The sequence below is a fragment of the Camarhynchus parvulus genome, chromosome 3 (assembly GCF_901933205.1).
Source record: "Camarhynchus parvulus chromosome 3, STF_HiC, whole genome shotgun sequence".
NCBI lineage: Eukaryota > Metazoa > Chordata > Aves > Passeriformes > Thraupidae > Camarhynchus > Camarhynchus parvulus.
The window spans coordinates 87,380,071-87,405,574 of NC_044573.1; the positions used below are offsets into that span (position 1 = coordinate 87,380,071).

The 25,504-nt window shown below is 38.0% G+C and overlaps 1 protein-coding gene across 2 annotated transcripts in view; it reads right to left on the reverse strand.

The window, feature by feature from the left end:
* Positions 1 to 25,504, reverse strand: part of BMP5 (bone morphogenetic protein 5) — a 56,767-nt gene that overhangs the window by 21,787 nt on the left and 9,476 nt on the right. For both annotated transcript variants that reach the window (XM_030945218.1, XM_030945219.1), the window contains 2 exons: positions 9,997 to 10,189; positions 5,801 to 5,949 (listed from right to left, as the gene is read on the reverse strand). In XM_030945218.1, coding sequence (XP_030801078.1) covers positions 5,801 to 5,949; positions 9,997 to 10,189 — 342 coding nt within the window. The remainder of the gene's footprint in view (positions 1 to 5,800; positions 5,950 to 9,996; positions 10,190 to 25,504) is intronic.

The following is a 25,504-nucleotide window of genomic DNA, read 5'->3' on the forward strand; positions in this document are numbered from 1 at the left end:
GTGACATCTGAAATGAGGAAAGGCCTTTTGAAGAAAAATCCTGAGCATCCAAGGTCCAATAACATTTTATATTTGAGCAACAAAACTGCCCATAGGCTCTGACTATGAAAGCTGACACAGTAGTTTTCAGAATTAGAGAGAAACTTCCATGGTTTTTCATGCCCGAACAGCACTCTTGAGAGCAGTGGGACTTGAAACAAAAAAGAATTGAGCTGGAGCTTGACTACCTAAGCTTATTTTAAAAAAATACAAGAAAAAAGCTAATAACACCATTGTGATGGTCTATATATAACACATCCTCAACACTCCAACTCTAAAGTATTTTTTTACTATCTCTATTGTATTATCTACATAAACTGTTGCTCAAACTTTTCCTTTGGTGGACACATTTATCTATAACAACATAAAATATGCTTTTGACGCATGCTTTATGTGTTTTATTAACTCTTCTTCTCCCTGGAGGCTTTAATGGGGGGTCTTGGATGCTCTGCTCTGACTTTCCAAGTTTTCACAGCTTTAGTCAAGACTAGATTCATCTTTTGTTTGTCAAATCTTACATTTAGTTGTTTTTACTCAGTTCATTTAAAGGAATTTCGGGTATCTTTTTTGTGTTAATTTTGGTATTCATAAAGCTCTTGAAGAAAGCACTTGGGAACACATAAGGAACTCTGATATGCTGTATAATGTGGCAGTACCATATATGCTTACACAAAAAAATCAGTTGTAATTATACACAAAAATGCTCTGTAAGTACTTGATTTATCCTTCCAAGTTAATGCACTTAAACTGTGAGTGGCTTGTGGGAGTCCTGGGGCTTTTCTGCACCATTAAAAAATGTGTTCAGGAAGACAATAAAACAAGGAGAGATTAGATTAATTGGTCATCCACCAAAGAATAAAATGGATAAAAGCCTTCTGAATGGAATGGAACACAAATGCCATTATCTCTAAACTAATGGTGTTGAGAAGCAGCTGTATCCTTCAGCTGTCTGGGGAGCAGGGTGTGGGGTGATTTGCACAGCTGTACAGCCAGGGCCAGTGTGCACCAGTGGTGGAAGGAGAAAGGGTGGGAGCCCATTTCACGCCCCTCCTTGGCCCTTGTGGAGTGTTTGTACCCAGCTGGAAACTGTGGTTCCACCTATCTGAGCAAATTAAAGACTGCTGGAACTGGATCATCCGCTCTGCTCAGGGCGGGAGTGTGCTCCTGGTGCATTTACATCCTCTGCCAGCTCCACCACAGTCAGCAGAACCTCAAGGCAGCACTGCAGCACTGGGACCTTTCTCATGGGGACAGCTGTCATGGGATCACCCTGTTTTGGAGACTGAGACTCATCCCTCCAGCTTGTTTCACGCCAAAGTATTGCCGAGCACGTTTAATTTAAAACTAGTATAATTTTGGCCAAAGTCAGCTCTGAACCAGAAATGAATGTAGCTGTACTTAGGCAATGCTTGAGCCCAAGCTAATAAAACCTGCTGAGGGGCAGGATGTATTAGCTTGGGTTCAGTGCTGTGCTAACATGGCTATATGGCTTCCAGATGGCCCAGAATTTAGTCAGGGCTATTGCCTGCCAAAGCCCAGATATATATATATATCAATATAAATACATATTTCCTAAGTTCCCCCACTATAAGGACAGTAATGGAGGAGACATTGCTCCTCATACTTTGCCTTGTAAATACCAGATCCATCAAGAGATTTAAAGGTAACAACCCAGCAGCATCCTCCAGAGTACTTGATAGCTACCATGGCCCAGGTGGTCTAGGGGCAGCTGTGGGATAAATTCATGACATTTAGTGTGGTAATGGTGAGGCCAAAACAACATCAAATATACAGCCAAGTACATGAAGAGGCCAGAGTGCTGCCACAGGTTGTCATTGCTTGCAAGCAAACCAGCCACTCCATGCCACACTGAAAGCTGCCTTTCTGAAGGCTTAGTTGAAGAAAGGGACATTGGAAGATATAGGCTAGAAGGAAGGGAGGGTAAAAAAAGAGAGACTATGGTTTTTAGTTTCTTCCCCAACATGTATGGAGAAGAACTTCACCAGTCCTTCATGCAGCATGTGGGGTTAAGAACCAAACCCTCTTCCAGGGGACACACATCAGAGCATACCCAAATTCATGCTGAAGAGGGAATCAGCCTTCCACAGCCTTCACTTGGATTGAGTAACCTATTTTTTTCAAGTTTGCTTTTGCTCTGGGGAAAAAAAATACTTGAAAATACTTGAAGAGTCAGAGTCAGGGAGCTGAGGGTTCCTGCTGCCTGCCCACCTCAAAAAGCAAGAAAGCCCAAAGAAACCTTCTATTGGACTATGTGGTAACAGAAATCCTAATCTTTGTTTTTTCTAAGTAGACACCAGTTTATTCCCTTCTGGTGTGCTGGTAGATAAAAAATAAGTGAGAGCTGCAGTAATCTAATAAAAGGCACAGAACTATATGACTGTGGGGCTACTCAGGATGTTGTGTATTTGGAATCCATTTTATTCTGTGGATCACCACCAATCACATTGCACATTATCTCCCTCTCCCATACTCTGTAAACAACCCTAGGTTCTCCTCAGCAATGACATAAATAGAAAAAGGCTTGCTCTTGTAGCTGTTTATACTACTTCAGCAATAGTGATGTTCAGATCACTGCTAACATCCACTTATAAAAATGCTAAATGTTAATACAAAGGTGCTGATCCAGTAGAACAAGTTTTAAGTCTTAGGAGACGTGACATATATACAGGAAGAGGTTGCATGGAGCTTTTGAAATTATTTGTGCATCTGTATTGATTTTATGCTGCAATTCATCCAACACCCACGCATCCATCAGCGTGAAAAAGATCACCTCTCATTTGAATCACGACAGAGACTTTTGGTGTCAAAAGTAGGGAATCAGCCAAAAAGGGATGCTGCAGAATGTTGAGGATACGTTAAAAAAGAGAATAAAAAAAACCTGATCCTTAATTTGCCACAGCCCCAGGGAAAGAGTGCATTATATGTTGACAGCTTCCATATGTGTCATGCAAACCTTTATTCTTACTGTTCAAAATAAAATCTCCCATTAAGAGAAAAAGTCTACATTTCATGCTAAAATGAGATGTATGATACCGAATACTATCCTAAAGAAAAAATAAAACACATTCCAGTGTCATGTGGCTTTTTGTACTTTTTTCAAGATTTTCAAAGGGGGAAAACATGAATTACAACAACCAGACATTTTTCCAAAGATTTTCTTTTCACACTGTTGTATTAGTTACAAACTTATTTTTATTCCTTATGTAGACATTATTATTATTATTTGTGCACCGTCTTCAGGGATGCAAAGAAATATACACAAGTAATTGCCAAAAAATGTCTCTGATAGATGATGGTAGAAAGATTACTTTAAATGGTAGTGATAACAATATAATAGCACCCTGGAGTCTCATCAACCATTGGTTCCCCATATTGGCTGTATGAATAAATCTAAAAATTAGTATGTACTTACAGATTATCCAGGACCCCAGTGTAGCATCAGAATAACTCAATCAGGGATCCTCTTACTTACCAGAATCCCATTTAGTTTAATGATCTGTTGCAATAGAAAGGTTAATGGATCAGGTTTTATCATAAATATCTCTCCAGTTATGGGGACAGAAGTACTATGCCTCCTGTAAACTCAGCTGACAGCTGAAGGCATGAAGAAATGTGTTTCAGACCTGCATGGCCTGAAGTTCACTCAAGCCAAGGGAAGGTTTTTCAGCTGTTTTGAGCCAGTCCCTGAGCTCTCTCAGAGAACTCGTTGGAGGAAAGGTGGGTGGGGTTCTCTGGGTTACGAACTGAGTCCGCTACACACTGAGTCGTATAAAAATTCATGTTCCATCTGTACACAAACGTGTCATTCAACTGCTGGTGTTTCTAATAGCTTCCAGAAGTAACAGCAACCCAATAAAAATAATCAAAGCCTTAAGAGCAAAATTGTAAGAGCATGAAAGGATGATTTTGCTTGTGCTAAGCTGAAGCAGTGTAGCGTAGGTCTATCCTATAGTTTTGAAAACTTTAGTCCCTAGAAGTGGACTCCTTGTACAAATAAAGGGGAAAAGGGAATAGAAAGTGAGGGAAAAGGCAAATTCCTTCATAAGTCAAATAAGTAAGGTGCAAAAGGTAAAGCTGTTTGTGGCTTTGGAATTTAAAATAGAAAATTATCTATCACCTTTCCGATCTTGGGAGTAGGACAGGGGAAATATTTACATGAGCTATTCTTTTACAATTTCTTCAGTGTATTAACCTAAAGGTTTCCTTTTACCCATACAAACTTTCCTGTAGTTTACCAAACGGATGTAATTTTGAGGCTAGAACCAACAAATTGCTGGTTGCAGGGTTTCTTAATGAATGCCTTTCATGGATATTTAATTTTCAACAATTTCTGTGTTCAAATCTCCTGGAAAAAAAAAAAATCAAGGATGGAGTTTATTCTGGAGCAGGAAAGCTGGCCAGAAGCCAGTCCACCTAATTTGGATTCCTGACGGAGGTGTCACCTCCCCAGAATTGTAAGAGCTTTAAAATGGCTCACTAAACCAGGCTGCCTAAGAGATCTACTCCCCATGCAGCCCAGGCTCAGGAGTGGTGCCTTTGGAGGTTGGGTGAAGGCAGCAATGTGGTCTGCTCTGCACTGGTGCCCCCCTTGTCCACTGGCTGTACTCTGACCATAAGGTAACACCAGATGGAATGGCCGTGAGCTTCGGTGCAAGCCTGCCATCTCTCTTCTTAAGCATCGTGCCTAAAGGACAGTTTTTGCATAACTCTCCAGCAGCCAGGGCACTTGCTGAAAAAGTATAAGACGCTTTGTTCACAGCCCAGCTGAGCCTGAGGGAGAATTTAGATCAAAACCAATGAGAAAATGTAGCCAGAACAAAGAAGAAAAAAAATATTAATCCTTACACCAGGGTTTCTTCTGCTACTCATTAACATTATGTCAGCTAAGGTTTAGATTAACTGGCATCATAGATCCCTTGACCTCTGACATAAAAAGCTTTTTGACAAAAAGAGTTAAATCTGAGTTTGCTTGTAAAGTGGTATGGATTAAGTGAACCATCACAGAAAAAACAGTATATAAGTCTCTTTTTATTAGTTTCTAAAGAAGTCTAAATAAAGAACATTTCTTCTAAAAATATTGTTTTGCACTGAGATGCATTTTCAAATTTAATGAAGAGCATAACTCTGAATAATGCAGTAGCCCAGTAAATTTGTACTAAAACCCCCACAGCTCAAAACTTCAGTTTTGATAGTGGTTTTTTCTAATTTACAGCTAACTAAAATTTTCAAGATTTCAAATTTTTAACCCATTTCAAGGTTTAAAAAAATCTTTTTTTTTTTTCAAATTAAAGAAAACCAGTTCCCGCATTACCCTATTGTTAAACTTGCTTCAACATCAGTATCAACAGATGCTATATCTTTTGAATGGCTCTGAGGTTTATTTTATAACGTTTTCTATGCTTCAGCCCAAGAAGAAGTTCTGCAAATCTGTCTGACTTTCCTGAATGTAATCATCAGTAGTAGAACATTAAAATGCATCTTAATTTTGTATGTAGGAGCTCTTATCCTGAACCCAATTTCACTTGATTCAGTTAGTTTTATAACTGTAATGTTCTAAGGAATTGAAAATAATAGAAAATTTGCAGGCCACATCAACAGCAGGATAAGATTAGTGTTATTTGCTTACAAACTCTCAGTGAATTGTCACCCAGTCAAGTTAAAAAACACCCATCCAGAAAAAGGTCCTAGCAAGGTTTGACAAGAGCACACAAGGCATTGGGATCTGTAGTTTGGATCTTACCGTCCCCAGTTTCAGCGCAGAGTTGCAAGCCCAGGTTGTTCTGTGGATTAATCACCCAGTGATTGCTGGTCACAGTGATGTCGAAGACAAACCAGCCCACATCTGAAGCTTGAGCCTTTCTTGTGTCTAACAGGAACAAGTCTGCATCCCTAAGTTAAAGAAAATAGAGACTTAAGGCATTCAAATATTATTAGCTTTGCCCCTAATTTTCTTGCTGACAATAACTTCTTGGAGCCCAAATTAATAATCCTTTGACATATCCTCATTATGACATAGTACAGCATGTGCTGTAGATGACAGGTAGTTGGTAAGTATAATGCAGGTATTTCCCCTAAGAGGCTTTTCTGAAATGAGTTGCAGCATGTAAAAATGATAGCTCTGGAAAATCTGAAAAATACAACTTCCTGATACAACTACATGAAAAACATAATTGAGGCCGTGTATAAAAAATTCATCTCTCAACATTAGAATGCGTCAGGAAGATTCACTTTTATAAACTTTTCAGCATAAAAGACAAAAAATGTCAAAATCACTTCCCAATTTCAACTAAAACTCAGAGGTATAGCATTGCTAAAAAGATCTGTTGTTAATAACATATGACGGCAGCTGTATCCTATGACAAAACATTAATAGATAGCAGTTCAGACCGTTTCCTATTACTGCAGATGTTTAGAAAATAAGTCTCTATATCAAAGCAGAAATTACATATCTATTCAATAATATAATTATTACATTTTAACCCTCAGTTCCCTGGTATATTTTCAAATTTGTTCCCATGAAATCTTCCAGTAATTCAGAAGGGCTGCTCGGGGGAGTTAGTATAATTGTGTTACTAAATTTTTAGCATGGGTCATTTACTTGTTCTGTTTCCACATATCTTGTGACACAATTGGTTCCAGATCATCATCTATATTACAAATAATTTACTACAATGACCAGACTAAACCCAAGATATTTAACTCTCATCAGTTTCATTTTACACGCTTCTACAAAGCAGCATGCATTATTAAAAACTGTTTTCACCATTTAACCTTTTAAACCTAAATCTATAGTTATAGAAACCTATTTTTTATGCCATAAACAGTAGTCAAAACAGTAAGATATAAGAAAAAATATTTCATTCTTATTTTTTACTGTACAAGCCAGCTAAAGGCAGAGTTGGCTCACATAGATCTGGGAATTGTACTGTTGCCTACAGACAAAATGAATTCACACTTAAAGAGGAAAGACAACCAGCCAGAACAGGCTTTGTGTGAAAAAGTGGATTTAAAATTGCTAGTGTCTTGTCACTGTATTCTTACATGCTTAATCACAATGACACCTTAGAAAGTTCCTGTCTTATCTAAACACAGTAAATGCACCTAGAATGTCTGATACTAAAAAAGCATCGAGTGCACCTTTTGAAACTGTGATTGCTAAATAATGAAGAAAATAAGACCAAGTGAACTATGACAAGCATATGTTTACTTTTATGTGAGATATATCTGCAAAATCAGGTTCAAGAGCTCAGAAATTATAAAGGAAGATAATTTAAAATAAAAAAGGGAATTGAAAGGGCTTTTTTTTCAAGTTGCCTTTTTTTTTCTTCTGTTAAAGGATAATCTTTGTGCTGGGCTCTTATCATTTCCATTCTAGTAGAACTGTGCTAATGACCACACAAGGAGAAAACCTACATTCCCCCTCTGGAGTTAACATGAAGAAAATCTTACAACTCAAAAGAGCCTGATCTGCTATGCTAGCACTGAACAAATTAACAACGTACCACAAGCTCATAAATAGTACTCTCTGGAGTCTTAAATGCCAAGTTTTTTTCTCTAATAAGCAGTTTTATCAGAATTTTAAACCTGAAAAGTTCCGACTGTAATAGTCTTTGAGATTTTTATTTAGAAATACTTTTGCATCACTCAGTAGATTTAATAGAAAACTGTAAAAGTGTTTGGAATATAAAATACTACAATACCACAGTGATATAATTCCACACTTGTCTTTTCTCCTCCTAGAATACATAATTGCTTTCTCATATAGAGTCTTTCCATTCCAAATCCTGGACTGATACTAAATGTTCTCAAAATTACAATGTTTCCCATGCTAAATCAGAATAAGGCACTACTAATGGTCCAGTCCAGAAATGCCTATGAGGGACAAATTTTTCCCCAATGTGACTTTATTACTTTGTACTGCAGCAAAAACTCAAACTAAAGTGTCTTTGATATTGGCATATCAATTACTTGTCTGTCTCCCTGCAAGTACGGCGATCTGGCTAAGGTAATAAACTTTAAAGAGACAGATTGCTCTTACTCATTACCTCAGCAAATGAAACAAAAATGAGTTGGCATTACTTAGAGAAAACCAGAACTGATTCTTGAGAGCACACAGAAGAATGGAGAAAATGTGTCTGGATCAATACTAGTAATTTAGCCCAGGTAACAACAGCATGTTACTACAGAAATTCAGTCTGTAAAACTCGGGGAAAAAAATTCGGGGAAAAAAATTCAGGGAAAATAACAACTTCTTCCACAATTGATACAGATACAGGGTAAAAACCTGACCCCTGAGAAGGCAGCAGGAGCTCTGGGATCAGGGTTCCCCCATTAGCTCATGTCATTCATTCAAACTTCCCATCATATTTTGTGACATTTTTAATTTTAAAATTCTCCTTTATTCTGTGCAATCACACTTAAAATGAAAAACAGCTGCAAATTTTGGCTGAATTTTAAAAAGTATTTCTATTTAAAATATAGCCTACAACACATAATAAAAACCCAAGGCATTATGTCGTAAATAGCCCAAAATGCAGAATGCAGCTGATTGGCTGTACCTTTACAGAAGCTCTTTAAGTTCAGTGATTTCAGTCTGGTCCCCAGTGATCAGTTTTATAAAGGAGAAATGCTACCACAGTCAAAAATTTCAGCAAAGAGGCTGAAGGCAGAACATCTAAGAAGCTCCACAACTCCTGGGACCCTTAAGGAAGAAAAGGTGGAACAAACCAGCTACGTGTTCCTTGAAAGCCAGAACAGTACTTGATCAGATCAAATAATCATTACAGTGTAATAAGCCATCCCAATAATGCTGTTTTACCTCCATCCTCATTCTGGAAACTGGCTTTTGTATCTTACTGCCACTTGAGCATTCCCTAATGTGAAAACAGCCCTCAGAGTTTACTTGAATTAGTGGCTAGCTGCCACCAAATCATGAACCAAGATTTGGCATCCATTGGACAATATTTACTTCTATCTTGAGAAAAGAGCCGGGTAGGATTCGATGGTGGGGCTCCATAGGAAGTCAGCCTGCTATAGGCCATGCTGTACATTTCCTTAGACCAAATAAGAAACTTTAATCTCAAAGACTGGAACTTCAGTAAACTCCAAGGGAATTAAACACACACACTTCAGTAGCCATGCTGCCATAGAGACAGAACAATGCCTGAGACTACAGGCAATCCTTAGTATGCAGCTTGGAAACCCTGAGCCCTGGACACCCGCTGCCTGAAAGCACAGCAGGACTGTGTTTGGGATTGCAGAGTCCTGTCAGACACCCGTGTGTCCTGCTCAAAGCAAAGGGTGCAGGAGCAGTTTTGCTGTGGAATGTCACTAGTAAGGACTGTGGGATATTACAGAATCATAGAATCAGAGAGAGGTTTGGGTTGGAAGGGTCCTCAAAGATGATCAAGTCCCAACTCCATGCCATGGGCAGGGAAGGCCCCATTCAGCCCGGCCTTGAAAGCTTCCAGTTTATCTTTTAATTACCTTCTGCAGAATGGTCAAACACAAGCAAAAAAGCCATGCTTCTTCAAAAGTAATCCAAGTTAGACAATCTTTCTGCCTCTAAGGAGCTAAGTGAATCTTGGCTTGCAGTACCTCAGTGTCAGCAAATGGTGCATTTCCCAAACCCAGACACTTGGACTGTGCGCGGGACTCCATCATTTGCTTGTTGAGAACATGAACCCTCACCTGCTCTGTGCATAGGCAGATTATTTGGTGAACTTGGACATAACCCTGGATTAAATTACCTTTAAGGTAAGTTTTATTCTTGTTCGGTGCTTGCTGTTGTTGCCTAAGAATTAACACTGCACAAGGCACAGCAGTAGCAACGAGGCCTTGTCAGGTGTGCACTTATGATCAAATATTGTCCCTACTTAAGACAGGTAAAGGGGATGGAATTCAACATGTGGTGAGTCCATGCCAGGATTGGGATACCTGTTGGGATACTCCTTGATGATCTGATATATGCTAATCTGAATGGTTTCATTCTCAAAGCGGCTGTTGCTCCGATCTTTGTATATCCGGAACTCGGCGGCTGTCACTGCCTCTCCGTGAGGGATCTGAGTCAGGTCAAAGCGGAATTCCTTGTAGTGCCTTCGGTGGTGGGAGAAGTCCTTGTCCCTTTCAACTGTGAGAAGAAGAATTGAATGTAAATTAAAGATGTGAAACAAATGCCCATTTCCCATGATGAATGGAGCATTCCCTCTGCTTGGGGGTTAACAAACATGACAATATAAAACTGTGCAAATAATAAAACCACAAGCCCAGACATACTTCCAGTTAAAGGAAATTCCACCAGCCCAGTATCTTCAGTTCAAAAGGAAAAAAAACCTCCGTGGCTTTCATATAAATTCCAGAAGCTGGAGTGGAAAGAATATCAAAAAAAGCTGAAAGGGGGCATGTTGTAAAGCAACTAGAAATATGGACAAACTAAAAGCTGTGAAAGGATTTAGGACTTGAGTGTAGCTATAAGCACAGCAATGGCAATGTCAGAACTATAGATTACTTTGAAAAACACTAATTGCCTCTAATAACCAGGCTGATGAGAGGAATGCAGCTTATTTCTGTTTAATGTAATAAAAGTGGTACTAAAATGCACTGCAACAACTGTATAGTTACGAAGCAGTAAAGTCATATAAATTAACACAAGTTGTACTCTAATGGCATGCACGTCATCTTTCCAGTGGTCAGAAGAAGGAACAGTGGGTCAGGGCCAAGTGGTTCTGGCACCCCAGCAGCATAGGATGTACAATTCTGGCTTGAGAAGTGCCCTCAAACCTGTTCTTGGTGGGCAGGTGCAGCTCCCACTGCTTCTGACACTGCCACAATTTAAAATAAAAAAGCAAGCCTCATGATTGCTTAATTGAGGTTTCTACAGAATTTTAAGAGGAACAAACCAGATGATTTTAATTTATAACTGGTTTGGGTCTATTTCCATTGTCTGCTGCAGTTCTGATTCTGAGTTAGAAGCAGCTTTTGCAATGGAATATATGTTTTGATGTGACAACGGAAACTACAGGCCATAGTACTGGCTGATCATTGCCTTATGGGATTCATACTTCAGATTTTAGGGATGTGGAAAGGAAAATGATCCATGGTTTCCACTTCCACAGAGTACAACGTATCATTGACCTATGAATAAGCTGTGCTCCGTGGGAAGACAGAATTTCTGTCTTCTGGAAAGTTCTACCTGCCTGGTGACATACGTGCTTTGTTTAACTGATGGTGGACAAAGTCTAAAATGCAGAGTTGGGATTTGGTTTTAGATAACCAACTAAACATTTATGGCTGCACTCAGCTTCCCTAAACACTCTCTCCTGTAATCCCAGCTCTTTTGCTGCATTTTAGTCCTCAGATCTGAGGGAGGAACAACGTCTGTTCTGAAAAAGCACACATTTGCATTACTAAATGCTACATGTATGAATAATGTGTAAATTATTACAATATTTATACTTACATGCTTATATATACATGCCTCCCAAACAATTCTTTCTACATACATAATGTGTATGCGTTTGCATGTATATACATATAATTATATAATTTGATATATAAACCTACATATCTGTATTATTATAATGCATCTGTTGTCTTACAAAATAGAAATCCACTAAAAGGTAAATAAATAATTTTGGGCTTGATACATAAGGGTATAGTTAAAGTGGGAGCTATCGAACAAAAAGTATTTAACACTATTTTCAGAGCAGTAGTTACTAGTTAAGTCACCTGTGGTCATGTAACTAGCTCTTTACAGTGTATTTCCCTGTCACCTTTTCAAAAATCCAAACCCTCCTTGCTTTCATTAGCTTTTTTTTTTTACATACAAGTCTATATTGCCTTAAGAACCACAAAAAATAAAATATATAGGTTATAAGAACACTTTATCTTCAGTGAAAATGAACTTTCTCCTGGCTGACAAAAGGAAAATTGTCTGCTAACTGTGAGGTTTACTTGGCTCAAGTGCATATTTAGCTTACATGGGTTTGCCATCGAACGCTGTGCAGAAAAAGTAAAGCAGAAAAGCAGCAGAAGCATGTAAACTGGCTGCTCTGCAGCTGAAGATGGATGGGCTGCTACTGAAGAGAAACAGGATACAGTCTATTTAGCAGCTCCACTGCCCAGTTCTAAACCATGAGATATATACAGAGATCTGACTTAAGGTTTGGGAGTTGTTTGCTTTTTTTTTTAAATACCCATGTAAAGCCTTTCATTTCAGAGGAGCTTGGCAGAGATTAGCATATGCAAAAGCACTGAGCCGGGAGGGTTTTTTCTAGTACAAAGAGTCTGCTCCAAGTTTCTGAGGTTATAACTGAGCATTTCAAAACTGTCATGGAACAGATATGTCAATAACCTTCAAATGAGAACTATATTTAACACAGACTTAGTACAGTGCAAACCTTTCTGCTGTCCCTGGATAGTATTTTCTCAACAAGTATTTACCAGCATGCATGGGTAATTAAGCACTACTCACTATGAGTAAATACTGAATAATTAAACACTGAATAAAAGGTTTAAATGCCACTACTACTGGACAGATGGATTTTTCTTTGGGTTTGAAGCTTCCTTTCGTGTAGTTTCTACCAAGTACTTTTTAATTAGTAATATCAATTTAGAAGCAGTAGTTGTCTGCCTATATGTTATAGTTTGGACAGAAGCCTCCACAACACCCCTAACAGTATCAGTGGGGATCTCTCAGGATCACTCACAACTGCTGAAAGAATACTGACAGCCACTTTCTGGCAGGCCTCAAATTAATTGTTACAACTCACACAGACAGAATTTATCTGTGTTTCCACGTGTATACCCAAGGAAGATGCAGCACTGTCATCTGAAAGGGACACAAGCTCAAAATTTCTCTGGTTCAAGACAGCATTTACAGGCAGGCCAGGACTTCAGAGCAGCAACAGTCTGCAGAAGTGAGGGGCTGTAGGAAACACTGAACAACACTGCAAAAACACCCCAAGTCCAAGGAGGTCCCATTCTGCAGTGAACCCAGAATGTCTATCTGCAAATTTATATCAGCCAATGTATAAAGCAAAAAAAAAAAATTGCATGCAAATGTAGACAACTTAAAATCTTGCATTATATAGCAGACTGCAAAAAAAGAGGTGATGGTGATGTTACAATAATGACCAATAGTTAGAATGATAGACAAGTTAAAAAAGTAAAATAGTATTTAATGATAATGAATATTTTATTACTGAAAATAATACACAAATCTTGGTCCCTTCTGCATCTAATAAATGCCTTGTCAGGCAAGACTGTGAATTCTCAGTAGGGTATCTGTCAGGTCCTTTGTCCTGCTGAAATAGCATGAAGTGCAGGGAGGCACCATTTCTCAAATATTTTTATTTCACAGGCAAGAGCTTTTCAACACTAGCAGCCTGAAAAACACAGGTTAAATTTTCAAGTATTCAGTCCTTTCAGAATGTTCTCATGTCATTCCAGCCCTGCTCAGTACATCTGCCAAAATGCATTTCTGTGGGACAAATCACAGCATCTAAAAAACAGTTGAACAGAAAATCAGTATTTTTTAATCATTGGAGGAATAGAATTTTTCTAAGTAAAAAATAATAGATTAGGGGCAATACTGATTACAAAAAAAAGGAAAAAAAATCTTCCTTTGCTGTCATTGGTCAGGATTCTTAGCATTGACTTTTAAAAATGGCATTTTTATACCACCTGAAATTAATATATGCAGCACTACAGTTACATCAGACAAGTTGTGGCTCAGGGGAATATCACAAACACCTGTGTGTAAGATGGGAAAGAATGATATTTTCCACCCATGTGGCAAACTGATGAAACATTTACACTGTATTAACACTAAGTCCAACTCTAAGAAGAAAAAAAGTCGAATTTACAGGAAAAAAGGTATTTTGGAAAAAGGGTCTTCTTTTATACCAAAATAAAATATCATGCATTGTTTTTCATTAACAAAACTATTTGTTTTATGAGGGGGAAAAAATAACAACTAAAAAACACCGAAAGCACTGACTTAGATGTATAACAAGTAATCAGTATTTTAGCAATTCAGTTATAAATATCTGATTATGTTGACTGAGCTTAAAAAATATAAAAACTGCTAGCAATGAGTTTAGGTTATAGCGCATGAGGGACTATTAGGTGTGCTCTTTCATTAGTGATTAGCTCCACAATGATGTGTGCTTCACTTTTCCTGAAGATGGTGTGTGGCTGTGACACATGGGCAAAGTGAAAGCTGCTTTGGCAAATGGGTAACAAACCAAAGATATGCTGAAAGACATGTTATAATAAGCTGATTTTACAATATAACATCCCAGGATCCCAACTGGCGTCACAAACACTGAACCTTCACTAATCAAATTAATGTCACTTTTAACTATTAAATCTATGTTCCAAGGCAAAATGGAGGGTTTAGAGACATGTGTAACTAGAAAGGGTCATTTACACTAATCTCACTGAATTTCACTGTTTGACTCTAAATTCTTTGTATAAGTACTAAGTAAACCAGTCAGTTTTAATCACTCCAAGGTGATAAAGTTTACAGTAAGCTGATACACTACAAACGACACTCATTTACATCTTGAATATAATGAAATGATAGTTTATCTACAGTGAACACTAGTGGTTATCTGACCAAAACAGGTCAAAGGTTCCAGGCATTTTCTTCTGAAATTACTCAGTGCTGCCTCTAATGACTGATAATTGAAAGCAGAGACTGGAAATATCAAATGTGGTAGGTGACAGATAAGCAACAGATTAATGCAAGTACTCTGTTACAGGACACTGAAAGGTCAGAGGCCCTAGGAATTAGCTATTGTGCTACTGTGAAAAGACAGACATCAAATAGCTGTTTATCCCACTCTTGCTCTTCTCTCTCTCATTCAAATTCCAGTATCAGAGATGAGACTGTTTAGGGTGACTCACCTTTCATAAATAAAGGCAACAAATGTTTTGTAGGGTATATAGAAAGGGGAAAACTGATTCTAGAGAACCATACAGGGTTAAAAAAACCCCAAAATAAGGCAGCTATGCTAGGTGCAAATGTTTCAATGAAGTGCTTCTGAGAGAAGTTAAGGACATTCATAAGAATGTCATTCTCAGTTGAAGAGAGACCAGATTATAGATTCTAAAATATATATATTTTTATTTCTAAGCTTTATAATTTTTTTGGCTTGTAGAAAATGAATATCAACTTTAGAAAATCACTTTATCTGGGAAAGCATACCTTTCATTTTTTCACCCTGGAAGTCCTAAATATGTACAATCTAGTCAATATTGAAGTAAGTGGCAGCCATTTCATCCCGTTCATTGGCCTTTGAATGAGGATTACAGTCTTCTAGAAAAGGTTTTAAATCAGGTGAACTTTTAAAGTCCAAGAATGAAGAAAAATAATTTCCCAAAGTAGTGATTAAAAAAAAAAAAGCAGCAGACTATGGTTCTACTCCTCTAAGCACTACTGCTTTACTAGTTTTATCTGTTTTTTGAATGGTAAGTTTCCTGATCTGAACTCAGGGAATCTATTTTGAGTTAGACGTTGAAATTGAAAAAAACAGTCACCTGTCCTTAAAGCATTGCTTTGGACAGCAGAGATGGCTGCCTGATATGGTCAGTGGAGAGACAATTCTGTTTGTTAAGGGTCAGCTGTCTTGTACCAGCCAGTAAACAGAACAAGAGTTTATTTACATTCCCTCTTTGGTCCACTGCAGCTCCAGCGGATAGTCCTTGCTCAAAGGACAGTTCAATCCTTATCAGCTGATTTCAGTGACTGTGTCCTAACTGCCAGGATGCCAGTAACCCAGCAATGGGACATCCTGAGAAGAAATGGTTGAGGTCCAAAATGAGAATGAAATGGGTTTTTGTTCCCACACCTGACTTCTTTTTACTATGTGACATTAGACATTTACCATTTACATTACCATAATCATTCAGCTGAGTATTTTAACTACAAAACTTCCCCACTGCATGTCTGATGGCTTGCTCAACTGAAGTGCTGTTAAAGATGGCTATAAACCCTTGAGAAGGGATAGGAAAGGAAGGAGAGGCAGTGAGGCAGCCCTCTATATTAGGGAATGTTTTAATTGCCTAGAACTTAATTATGGTCACAGCTGGGTTGAGTGCTTATAGGTAAGAATCAGAGGGAAGGCAAATGGCAGGTATCCTGGTAGGAGTCTGTTACAGACCATCCAGCAGGATGGAGAGGCAAATGAAATGTTCTACGAGCAGCTGGGAGAAGTCTCCCAGTCACCAGCCCTTGTTCTCATGGGGGACTTAAACTTACCAGTTGTCTGCTGCAAGTACAACACAGCAGAGAGAAAACAGTCTAGGAGGTTCCTGGATTGTATGGAAGAGAACTCCCTCCCACAGCTGGTGAGGGATTCAGCTAGGGAAGGTGGACATGCTGCTAGTGAATCACTGGTGAGTGATGTGATAGTTGGAGGCCTCTTGGGCACAGCAAACACAGAATTATGGGGTTTTAATGGAGTTGTTAATTCTCAAGAAGTAAGAAGTAAGGTAGTGGGTTAGTAGAACTGCTCCTCTGGACTTCCTGAGGGCAGACTTTCACCTGTTTAGCAGGCTGGTTGGCAGAGTCCCTTTGGAGGCAGACTGAAGGACAAAAGAGACCAGGAAAGATGGACATCCTTCATGAGAGAGATGTGAAAGGCCAGGAGCAGGCTGTCCCCATGTGCCAAAAAAACAGTCAATGGGGAAGAGGAGCAGCCTGCCTGAACAAAGAGATTTGACTGGAAATCAGAAGAAAAAGGGGAGTTTATGCACTTTGGAAGAAGGGGCAGGAAATCAGAAGAACTCCAAGGATGCATGGGTTTATGCAGAGAGAAAATTAGAAGGGCCAAAACCCAACTATAATGTAATCTGGGCACTGCCTTAAAATGCAATGAAAAGGTTATTGTAAATACATCAGCAACAAATGGAGTGCTAAGGAGAATCTCCACGCTATTGGACGTGAGGAAAAACACAGTGACAAAGGATGAGGAAAAGGCTGCAACACTTAATGTCTTCTTTGTCTCAGCCTTTAATAGAGCTGGGCCAGTTGTTCTCTGGGTGCCAGCTTCCTGAGGCTGAAGACAGGTACAGGGAGCAGAATGAAGCCCTCAAAGTGGTGCACTTGTCAGTGAATGTTTAATACTTGGAGTCAATGATCCCTTCTCAATATAAATTATTTTATATGAAAAATGTAGGCAGAGGCTGAAAACAGGAGTCCCCAAATTACATTCCACACATATCCTATCTTAGACATGAAAGTCATTGTCAGAAACTTAATCTACATTCAGATCCCCTTCCAACTGGAGCAAAGCTGTTTCCTTTATCAGTGGGGATTTTGCTTAATTAGAAAGGGCAAGTCTGGAGAATTTTTTTTTTCATTGCAACAGTTCTGTTTCTTAAAAACTGATTTATTGCAGTACTTTTTATATGAGTTTCTCTGCATTTATTATTACTATATTGGTTGTATTTAAAATAATTATATATTTACAGATGTGGTTTTGAAATAATAATGTAAATTACTTTCACATGAAACTTTATTTTCAAAACTCAAAAAATGAAGTTTGATCAGTCATGTACAGAAGCTAGATACACTGCTGTAAATTTACAGTTATTTCACTAAATCCTTTATTTTCAGGTCAGCTACTGACATCAATGAGCAACATTTTCCTATTTTGTTTACCAAAATTAGAGGCAGTTTGAAAATTGTTTGATGAAATACTGTGCAGTTAGTGACAGTTTAAATAAATGAAATACTTATTGAATCCAAATTTTTAGTGTTTGAACATCCCTTCTATAATTGAACAGACATACTGAACTGTATAAATTGCATAGTAATTTAAATCAAAACAAAGTCAATGAAAACACCTTCAACAATGGCAATATAAAGCAAGAAGGAAAAGAGAAAGCACAATTAAAAAATCAAACCAACAAAAACCAATTGCATTTTTTCTTTTTCCTTTTTTCAAAGCAAATATTATTTCACTTATTGTTTTTTTTCTCTTTAACCCTCAAAGAAATGCATTTCAAAATCCCATAATTCATAAAAAAAGAAAAAGTTAGACTGTATGAATGTATTTTAATCAAGCACTTAGTATTATATCTTTTGAGAGCGCTGTTCTATTATTAAAATGTTCATTTCTTCATTTTGTTATTGTAGTCAATAAGATCTCATAGATCCTTGCCAATTTACAAAACACACATTTCAGAAACTACAAATAGTGTAAAGACTAAAATATTAAGCTGGACTTTCAAATTATGTGATTTCTACTTTCTAATCCCATCAAACTGTACCTGCAATGTTTTACATTTATAAATAAATGTAAATTAAAAATAAATGTTTCACTTTAGTAAGTGATAGACAGTACCCAGGTGAATAATGAAAGTTATACACGCATGCTAATATATAAGTGAATATGTAAAAGGATAAGTTTCTTTTTTTTTTCCATTAATTATTTTCAGAATTAGAACTCAGTTAACAGTTAAAAGATTCCAGCATTCACCATGAGAAGGAAAGAGTTCCCAGAAACCACGTAACAATGCCTGCCAGCAAGTTTTATAAGCAGATACCTAAAGAAACACCTCCATCAAAGAGGCATAACTGGGCTTGGCTTTCTCACACACAACCTCCCAGGTGATCTGGACACGGTGAGATTACCCATGATACCTTCTTGCTACTTTACATTAAATTAAGGAGTGAAGCAGAAGTTTTAATGAAATTGCTGGTCTTCATTCAAGAGCCAATGTTTTGTTAAAAATTTCATTGCTAAACATGTGTTATTCATTCAATTTACTCTTCTTCCAAGTCAAATGCACTTGCTCAACAAGTCAAAACAAGTGCTGCACTGCAGCTGGTCCAATGATAATTAAATGCTGGAAGGCTTTCAGTTGTTGATACAAAATAAGTGGGAAAGCAACACTCTGCCTTTCTTATGCTGCCTTGAACCCAGCCAAAACAAAAGGAGAAGTAACCAGACAAAGAGATTGAGTTCTAGAAGTGAACAGACCTTTGAGAGTCTAAGGTTGGGTACTATCATATTCCTAACATAGAAGATAGTTCGCAACGTGATTCCTCAAAATCCCCTTTTTCTGATGGTTTTGACAGTATAATGCACTGTCTCTTTCAACATGAAAAATGCAAATCTTTCACTCCAGTTGCTCAGCTGTAGCACAAAGCACAGCAAAAGATACAACTGCACATATGTGCTATTTAATCTTTAATAAATAAGGACCCTGTGGTTTCTTTGTTGTTTTAAGACACACCATATAACAAAGGCACTCCAATCACAAATGCATGTGTTAATCTAAATCTACTAGATTTCTGATTGTGTTCAGTTTCATCAGTGATAAATAAATCTTTACTTGGAGAAAAAGAACTCCACAAAGATCCCTCTATTACGTAGTTCTGAGCTAATGCATAGATAAATTAGCTAATCCTTACACCACCACCACTTCTGGTTGCTAATTTTGCCTGCTGTTTTCAAAGATGTCTATTTTGCCTCACCTTTGGCAAAGCCAGTAAATTTTGATACCATCTGTCAATGGACTTCCATTTTTTCTCACATTTAATTCTGTTTTTCTATAATCACAGATCATCACAAAGAAAACGAACAATTATTGCCAGGTTTCTAACTGTGTGTGAAAGTCAGGATGTCAGATCAACACAACCTCAAGGTTAACAAATGACAGAAAAAAAGATCCCTCTTGGGTTCAGCTGCAACTGAATAGAAACAAAAGTTATACCTCTGGGATCCAATGGTCAGAAAATAGGTGTAAGTTATAACTGTTTTGACACTGTAAAAGTATACAGATGGAACATAACATCTGAGGAGGGTGAAAGGGCATATATCATCATAGGGCAACTGGCAGGGGAGGAAAAGCTAAACATTAAAGTGCACTCTATCTTCTCACATCTCCTTAGTTTCTGCTCATGTTAACCCTCTGCTCACTTCCAGCCAGAGGTGGCAAGCCACTCTACCATTCACCCATGTTGCCTAATAAACTCCGTCTCTTTTCTGCTGTGGAATTTTTTGGAAATGCTTCCATGGAAGTTGTGTCTGAACATTAAGCTGGATATGACTGGATAGGCAATATTTTCTGCTTACTCTGTGCTCACATCTGAGTATTTTAATATTACCCATACCCATTAACACTGACCAAACATTCCATAAAAACAGTCCAGCTGTAACAAGGATAAAGAAGGAAGCCCTCAAGAACATATAATTTAGAAAGTAGAAGGCTTCTTTACATATATAAGAAATCAAAAAATTTTGCCAGACTATATTATAGACAGGATATTAAGTACAGTTGCAAAAAATAGCTGCTGACAGGCCATGCACTTAGTTATTCTGTCAGCTTGGCTCAAATAAAATCAGAAGTCCTCTGATTTATACTTTGGTTGCAAAAATGTATACTGGGCTAATCACTACACTGAGCCATCTCCTTAAAATTAAAAATGTAAGGAGACTAAGCTTCATCTTTTATAATCTGTTGGCCCTTGTTTTGCAGGTTTGTCCTGCACACTCTTGTTGTTGTCCAACACCAAGGAGCCATCTAGGAGAGCCTAAGAGGTGGTGCTGAGAAACAGAGCATCGGGGCCAGAAGCACAGCAGGGGCAGCCCTCACAGACATTGCACTGGAAGAAAATCGGAGGAAGATGAGGAGGAAGAGCAAATAGGAGACTGGCCTGGGGTGGTGAGAAATGGCACTTTCTGATGGCAGGTTTTAACAGCCAGTTTGGGATCTGGCTGTGGTTTTAACAGCTTGTTAATATGGATACAAAATGTACCCTCTCCTCTGTAGCTCTGTCAGTCTAATCAGACCATGATTTATGCTCACAGAGATAATTTCACCCCCATATGGAATAAGTCCTCGCAAAAAGAAGGAAAAAAAAGTGGGGTTTTTTTCCCTGAAAGAAGCTTAAAATTTACCAAAGCTAATTATCATTTTGACTCTTTTTCTGGGCAGAAACTCACTGATGGTTAGTGAATAAAATACCTCTGGATTGGCCATCCAGCATTACACCTGTACTGCCAAAGGAAAGAAAAACAATCTTCACAAACAATGTGAAGATCTCAGATTAACTCCAGGTAACACTACAGTAGGTTGTGATCCCTCACAGTAGATTCTTTTGGAGACTTGGGGAGAAAGACACAGGAGGCTCAAAATGACATAAGCAAGGAATTAATTTCCAAAGTAGAAAGTATGACATTTTGAGCACACAGTACTGTTCATCCAATAATTGTCTGATGCAAGATCATCACTCCTCTCAGAAAAAGACCCAATGATTGATGTCAATGTACAAGACAAGAGTAAGGTCCCCCTTCTTTGTAGCTACTCTGTCACAGAGTCACAGAGAGGCTGTGGTTGGAGGGTACTTGAGGAGATCATCTCCTCCTGTCTCAGGCACAGCCACCTAGAGCTGGTTGCCCAGGACTGTGGACATGCTTGTAATATTTCTGCATTTCAGTGTTATTCCACCTAAGACTGCACTTCTCATATTCCTCACACAGTTACTTACAAACACAATACCTAAGCCAATAGTAGAGGCATCAACAATCATGCTGTAGGTGTAACACTTCTCTGGAACAGCAAAGATGGTTTCCCGGACCTCGTACTCTGCTGAGCTGATGTGCCCCAGAAAACTTGTGTGTCTTTCTGAGCAGAAGGTAAGAATGAGCAGGGAGTGGGAACCTGACCTGCAATCTTTTTAATACCACACCACTAAGAATATTTCACATGCATTTTGTAGCAGCTGATCAATCTTTGCCCACGCTTGTGCTAAACCTGTGTTTCCACTAGTTTGGAAGTGACAACTGCTCTAATCTCTGGGGATAGGTGTAAAAAGTAAAAAAAACCCATTTGTCAATCTGGAAGCAACACAGCCTCATCTTTTGGATACATGCTTTCATTCCCATTTTGATGAAAACAAGCTCCCTACCTGCAGACAAGGAGAAGCAGCATGATTTAATGGAGGTTGTGGTAAATCTCACTGATATAATGATGTAATGTTAATGATATAGTGATATGTAAATAAAAGAAGCTTTATTACTGTACAGCAGCAGATGGTAATGTAAATACAGCATGAACAGGTCATAACTTGTTTGGCAGCTGTGCCCATGGAGCCAAGATTTCAGTTCATGAGTGTTCCTGTGTAGTGGTTCCAGTTGAGTGATGAATGCCTTTTAGACAAGGTCTCCCATGCACACACACATCCTAATAGAACATCTTTTGTATTTTGCATTTATAAGGAATACCTACAAATATGGAGGAAGTAGAACACAACTGCTGAGCAATCAAAACAGTGGCAATATGCTGTCAATCCTAATGACATTATTGTCTTCATTCTGGCCCAATGAATTGCAGCAGGAAGTTGAACTAATCAGCCTCAAGATTAGCTCAGCTGGCCAGAGCATGGTGCTAACATGACCAAGGCTGGGGGTTCAATCCCCATATAGGGCATTCACTCAAGAGTTGCACTTCATTCTTGTGAGTCCCTTTCAACTCTGAATATTCTGTGATCTGTGTCTGATAATTTACTCTACAGCATCAATTGCCTCTGGATTTTGCATTAACACATATCTATATTTCTATAGAAAAATATATATGTACACATATTTTATAAAATTATAAATATATTTAAGATACACTTACTTAAATTGAAAATGTGATATATCTAAAAATGTTTGTCTTTGTAAATGTGATCTCATTATATACAGCCTCATTAAACATGATTATTAATTCAATAGTTTAAGAAGTGATAAAAAAATTAGCTTTTGAAGAACCATAGTTGATAGCTATAGGATATAATATAGGAGATAACCAAAGAATTAAAGAAAAGAAAAAACTTGATTCTGAAATAATATGTAATTTTAAATTACTGGGATGTACAATATTGTATAGTGTCACATAATACTACTTCTCAAAATTCTGAAAAATAAATCAGGCCTCCCTGAATGTCATCATATTTAACTGTATGTTTTCAGGTATATTTTCTGTTGCTTAACACCCAAGAGGATTAAAAAATTATGATCTTTTGAATACCTTACTGTGACATCCAGCAAATTCAGTGTTTTATTTTAATCACATAGGCTTGTAATTTAAATCAATACTCAAGAAAGATTTAACTATGTAAAAGCAATTGTGTCTAGTTGAACTATAGGTTTAACCTTTGCTACATGAAAGACAGTACAGAGTTTTAGCTTTCACAGTAGTGTTCTGTTCACAGTGACAACCATGGGCAGTACTGCATCAGCCAAAGAGCTCACAGCACAGCCCTAAGTAACTTACCTTCTTTATCTAGCATTTGACTCATGGGATGATAAAGCATTGCAATAATGCCATGATGTGCAATTAACCACTACAAACAATTAAATTTTTATGGCACTTCATTCTGCAAGAAGTCTATTGATCACTGTTATAATAAAATGAAATTGAAGGTGTATTCTTTTGCCTTGCCTTAAAATTTTGGGACTAGATCTTCACCTGGTAATGGTAATTTTATAGCTTCTATTTCCTTTTTCCTTATTGTATTTTTGGAAATCAAATTTACTACAAATTTGTGGAAAGTAAGCTATGGAACAACAACAGAAAAGGACACACACACACACACACACACACACATTATATATATATATATATATATATATCTTATCACTAGTGAGAAGAGAAGTGATATGGTCAATGCCATGTGTTTCAAAAGCCGTCAATTATATGAAAAGCATTGTAAAATAAAAAGTGCTTGAAGTTGCTTTCTGAGCCTTTAGACTGACCATTTTCAAGAACTGCAGCTCTTTCTGGATATTGATTTGTTTTCATTTCTGTTTTTCTGCAGCTGCAGGGGATAATTGCTGATCTTTAATGAAACCTTAGATGTGCTCATAAATCATCAATGCACAGAAAATCTCGTAACAAATATTATCTAAGTCTCAAAAAACTCGTGGGAACTGGCAATTCTATGGAAGCCTAAGAAACTGTGAAATCTTGGAAAACTACAGAGATATAATTTGTGGAAACAGAGGCTACTGTCTTTTATATCATCAAATGTGAACTTCAGCCCTTGCAGTACTGTTGATATCTCACTTCTTTCTTGATCTCTTTGGAAAAACAAAAAAAGTGTGATCTTATTCACAGAAGTACCAACGATCCTAAATGGAAAAGAACTGGTCCAAGGACCTAATTTTGCCATCGACTGGACAAGCCACAGCTCTCATCAGCCTCACTACAAGATTATTCAGCATCTCATACCGCTGAATTCTGCTGCTGTTTTAGTCTTCAGGTCTTTGGAGCAGATCCATAAACTCGCCTCCTTATTTCAAAATGTTACAACAGGATGTAATTAAGTACAATTAACAAGGAGGTCAAATGGTCATCTGATAAACACTGGTCCAAACAGGCAGCTTGAAAGGTCAGGGCTGTTAAAGCCACATAGTATTGATGGGAAAAAATATTATGATTTAAGGGGGAAAAAATTCCAGTGACTAAAACTGAAGAGATTTACATGCTTTCTATATTACATACACAAAGCCATGCACACAGACTGATATGCAAGCACACATAACTCAGAGACACACAAACCTATATTCTGAGAACAAGAGCTAAGCTAGCCACACTTCCTCTCTTCATTACACCAGAACAAAAATCTCAGTTTTGGTGCTTACATTCCAGTGCCTCTTTCTCATATTCATTATTTTGTAAACTGTGTTTTAAGAACATCAAACTTGTTGCCCTTATAGAAGAGCCTTTTTAGCCCTTTCTAAAATAACATTTGAGATCCCCATGATGAAATGCAAGGTGTTGTGAGGCTTTTAGAAGCAAAGTATTTTACAGAGCACACAGCCAGAGTAAAACACAAGAAGAAAGCTGTAACAGTCCTCTGCAACTTCAAAGAATGACAATGCACAGAAGATAAAATGAATGCAGGAGTGTTTGCCCATCCTCATTTTATGGACTGGAAAACAGAGGCACACTGTTTTCATTCTCTATCTGAGGCTCTTCAGGATTTTCCTATTAGGTTGCTCTGATATTTCATTCTGACTCAGCTGGGGGGACTGACTCCCTGCAAAACCTTTGCATACATTTAATTTTCACGTATGAGGCAGCAAGGTAACCTGGTCAGGAGCAGCAGAGTAACCTTTGGGATCACTGGCACGTTATGACTTGTAGCTTTTGATGAATATTCCAGGTGAGCTAACCTTGGGAACAACCTTCCCAGAGCTATGTTCCTGCTGGATCTCCACCATCCTAAATCACCCCAAAGACTACAGCTGTTATGGAATTGTACACTGGGCTTGGACTTGCTCCCACAGCGATATCATCCACACTACTGTTCTCCCACTCGTTCAATTTCTCAGCTAGTGTTTTGAAAACTGTGCCACCAGAATCCCATGGCTCTAGGCACCAGATACCATCAGATGCCATCTGCCCACTGCTCCAAAATCAGAGCCCCTGCTCATTCAGT